Genomic DNA, 4,434 nt, shown 5'->3' on the forward strand with positions numbered 1-4,434 from the left:
AGAATTGAACAACAAACCAAAAAGCAAAAGCGAAAGCGAAAAGCTCCATTAGAAAAAAGACGGTTTTCTCCTTGCCTTGTAGACAAAATTACAATCAAGGACAAGAATTGTAACCCTTTTATCTCTCCCCTCTTTCTAAACACTACCCATCATCAACAGAAAGTAAATTACCCTTTTGCCCTTCTCATGCTTATTCACCTCTCTCAAAACACATATACACAATTTAACGACTCAAAAGACCCAAACCATCACACACTTGATGACAAGTTGTTTAACCTCTACATATACAAAGAAAAAAAAAGGAAAAAAGAAACTAGACATAAATGCCCCTCTCTCATCAAAATTCACTTTGTGCTATCGATCTTTTACGCAACAGCGGAAATGCCCCGGCAGTTGAATCCTTCGACCCTGACCGCAGGGCATTTTTGTCCAAATTTTCCTCTGGCACAACTTCCGCCATTCTTACGGGAAGATGGTGAGGCTTCGATGGCGGGTGATGGTGGGTTTGGGTTTTCGTTACCAAATTGAGCATCTTGGACCACCGGGTTTGCCGCCCGGCTAGGTGGAGACCCACAAAAGAATGGTGGTGATGATGATACCACATTGTTAGCACCACCATAACATTCCTATAAGAAAAAATAAATAAAGCTGGATCTTAAGTAAAAAGCTTTGACTTTCTTTTTAACAAGGGGGGGTAATAACAACCAAAATAAGGCTGGATCTTGGAGGTACTATAACATTAAACAACTCCACTGGTTTTCAATCGAGTAGTTAAACCTTATTGTACAATATGCAATAAAAGTTCGCGTTTTTTTTTTTTTTTGGTTTTTGGTGAAATCGGATTCATGACAGAATGACATTCCATGTTTCAATACAAACCCACCAACCATGGTAGCAAAGTCTCCATGGAAATTAAAATGGGTGTAGGAGTATTTTACAGTCTAAAAGAATGGGATCTATGACCAGATCTTTGTCAATAAAATGATAAATTATAAGAAAATGATGAACAAAGTTGGTAAAATATTATACCCAAATTGAGGAATTCAAAGTGTTTGACCATATAATATCAAAAGTTTAGTCCAATGAATCTACAGTTATATAATAAAGCCCCAATTAAGAATTAGCCAGCAGAATCCCTGAAAAAGTTGAACAGAAAGAAACAAAATTTTGGACTCAAACGTCACTTTCAAATTAAAGGAAAATTAGACACTCGACTTAAATCCCATAAATCGAAGTAAAAGTTTAGCAGGTGATTTCAAGGAATTTTGACTTTTTGTAAGTGGCTAAATCATGATGTGACCAAACTGAAAAAAAAAAATGGCTTGTAATTTTGATCTCAAATTACCGAGAATTCGGTTTGAAATTATATCACACAAATCACAGAAGTTCGTTGATACCTTCGTCAAAATCATATCTAGAAGCTCCATCCTTGATTTTGATTCATGCGTCTCCGTTTGATGACTGTTTTTAACATCAGAACCAAAACAGAATCAAACATCTGGAGATAAATCGAACGAAAAATAATAAAAGCAAAAACAGAAATTGAAACAATACATGGAATAGTGGTGCTGCCATCGAGGAGATGAGGTAGAAATGGACTCTTTCATGGAAGGATTCAAGAGATACAATCGACGAGGTTTCGGGCAAACAACGCCGTTCATCGTCTCTTCACTTCTCACCAAGGCGTTGTTGATGTTATTGTTGTTGTTCTGCTGTTGATATGCACAGCGATTCATCATCTCGAAACTCTTTCAATTAGAAAAAAAATCGAGATCTGTATGCAAAATCAACAACACCTGCACACAGAAAACATAAAACGCAATTCATATTAATGAATAAACATATATACATGAGATAAACATGTCGAATATGGAAATCAAATACGGTTCACAAAACGAATCCGAAAATCAAGAGAGAGAGAGAGAGAGAGAGAGAGAGAGAGAGAGAGAGAGAGGGGGGGGGGGGTGGAGGAATACCTTGGGTGTTCATAAACAGAGGACTAGAAAGAGATTTTGAAGGGGGTGAAGAGAGGAAGCTAGAAATGGGAGGTGGGCGACTATTCATTAGAATGGGATGAGAGAGATGATTGGGGACAGATTTTTAGAAAAAATATATATATCTTTTCTTTCTGGGGAATTATTTAAATATATTTTGTTTTTAATTTAAGATATTTTAAAGATATTTTTTGTTGTAAAAATGTTATATTTTGAAAACTTATATTTTCCCGAGAACCCCAGAACTAAAAGTGGACCGTCAGATTAAAAAAGTTAAGGGCTAAGATCTTTGATGGCAGTTTTGTAAATAAATGGGAAAAAACATGGGAGGGTATATTAATAAAATAAGATAAGGGCATTTAAGGGATCTAGTAATTAGTTCCCCAAATAAGCATATCAGGTCCTAATTAGTCTTTTTATCGCTCGTTCCCTTCTCCTGATTCTTCACTAACTCCATCGACCTCCTCCCTAACTCCATCGACCTCCTCCCTAACTCCATCGAGCACCTCCCTCTGCCCTCCGCCTCCAACGCCCACCCCTTCCATCAATCATCTCCGCCCTCCCTCAATCGACCACCTCTACCTCCGTCAACGATCAACAACGGCTACCAATCAACCATCCTTAATCTGGAAGCAAGCAGATGATCACAAGTCGCTCTCGCTTATGTTGCATATGCTTCGAATCTCAAGCTCGAGAACTCTAAGTTGGGTAGGGTTTTGACTGATATACGGATCTCATCTCGAAACCGGCTTACAGAGCTTTGTTCGACTCGGATGCGGAATCAAAAGACGAAGTGATGCTTCGTCAGTTCGAGAAGGAGGTGAAAGAGAGGATTAAGGTGAAATATCCCAAAAATACAGTCCAAAAATTTCATTTTAAATCATTAAGAAAACCATACTCATCAAACATTATATAAACATCATGTCACACCCCCGAACCAGACGGCGGAAACGTCCGAGGGCTCGTGTGACTATCAATTGAAATATCATCACAATGAATATACATGAAACATAATAACTTGAGTGACATAATCTTAAGAAGGTTTATAACACTTGTCAAATGTATGAGTAAAATGTGTTCTACTCTTCTACATTTGAAATTGGTAAGTTGTGATGTTTTGGATAAAACAGAGACCAACTAAGGCCAATTGTGTGAAGTGTTTGTCTTGATAAGAATCCGCACTAACTCTTGAATATTTGCTTTGTCAAGTAATGGTTCTTGACAAGAGAATCTTATATGTCAAGAGGTCAGTGGGAGTCTTAAAGATCTTGAAAAAGTTTCAAGAACTAATCAAGAATAAAACTTGTAGTTTATCACTAGCACGCGACTTGAGGTTTGTAGCCTATCGTGTTGACATACTCTTATTTCTGTGCCCATTCCAGTTAAAGTTGACTATACATCTGAGTTCTACAAGTTCTCATTTTTAGGACAACTACTTGGAAGCAATGGCAGGCCCTTGTGAGTTAAGATTGCACAAGTTCGGTCCATATGAGTTTGGATTTGTCACTAACCTCCCCTTGTGGTTATGACAAATTCACATGGATAGAACACACATACACCATAAAATCTAAGTGTCATAAGGTTTCTCTCCAATTCATGAAAATGATGGTGAGGAAACGCTTTCACTAAGTAGATTGTAAATAGATAGCAATTGTGATATTTGCATTCTCAAAGTCGTTAGTGGAGCGTGTGTGGTTAACCGGCACACTAACATGGACTTGTGAGAAATGGCAAAGGTGTAAACAATTGAGACTATGATTACGACATCCCTTTTCATAGTTCTGGAAATTGTTTAGACACACATGTGAGCTATCTAAGGAAAGGTGTATGATTCTGATAAAGTTTTATCAAAGCATCTCGTATCAGAAATCTAAACTTTGGTAAGAAAGTCAATAAAGTATTGATTTCTAGAAGTCCAGCTGATTTTTGAGTACATGTCAAAGCTAGTGGGAGCATAAGTGTTATGCTAATAATCATCATGTTAGTGGGATCATGATAATTATGATAAGTGTTGCAATATTGGCAATGTTAATTATAGAAAACAAAAGTTTCAATTGGGAAAAGTTATTTTGCTATAATTAAGGGAGAGGAAATTATACTTCATTTCAATTCTAAAAGCTTAGACTGAGATTTTAATCATCTCTAGTCAAGGATATATATATATATATATATATATTGCGTTCTCAAATTAGATTATGATTACGGCATCCCTCTTCATAGTCGAATTATGAAAACATGGCAAATAAAAATTATTGTAGCAAAAGACTGTTCTAGGTTCATGTCTTTATGTGAGACATCATGAATCGTGTCCCATATGCTTCAGGTATAGGATCGATTTCATGTGCTATAATATTTATCCGTTCTAAATATTCCAAATGCGTAGGGCATTAAGAGGGGAAAAGGGCTAGAATTGGATATGACTAAAATGATTAAGCAATTG

At 36.7% G+C, this 4,434-nt stretch overlaps 1 protein-coding gene across 1 annotated transcript; it reads right to left on the minus strand.

The window, feature by feature from the left end:
- Window positions 1-19: 19 nt before the first annotated feature.
- On the minus strand, window positions 20-2,090 carry LOC145134943 (uncharacterized). Its single transcript, XM_079069746.1, has 4 exons — window positions 1,977-2,090; window positions 1,555-1,796; window positions 1,398-1,461; window positions 20-626 (listed from the first exon to the last, which is right to left on the minus strand). Exons 2-4 carry the CDS (start codon window positions 1,737-1,739, stop codon window positions 366-368), a joined length of 510 nt encoding a protein of 169 aa, XP_078925872.1. The 5' UTR covers window positions 1,740-1,796; window positions 1,977-2,090; the 3' UTR covers window positions 20-365.
- Between the last annotated feature and the right edge of the window lie 2,344 nt (window positions 2,091-4,434).

Source organism: Lactuca virosa, chromosome 8 (assembly GCF_052849685.1).
Source record: "Lactuca virosa cultivar CGN04683 chromosome 8, Lactuca_virosa_CGN04683_v6, whole genome shotgun sequence".
NCBI classification, from domain to species: domain Eukaryota; kingdom Viridiplantae; phylum Streptophyta; class Magnoliopsida; order Asterales; family Asteraceae; genus Lactuca; species Lactuca virosa.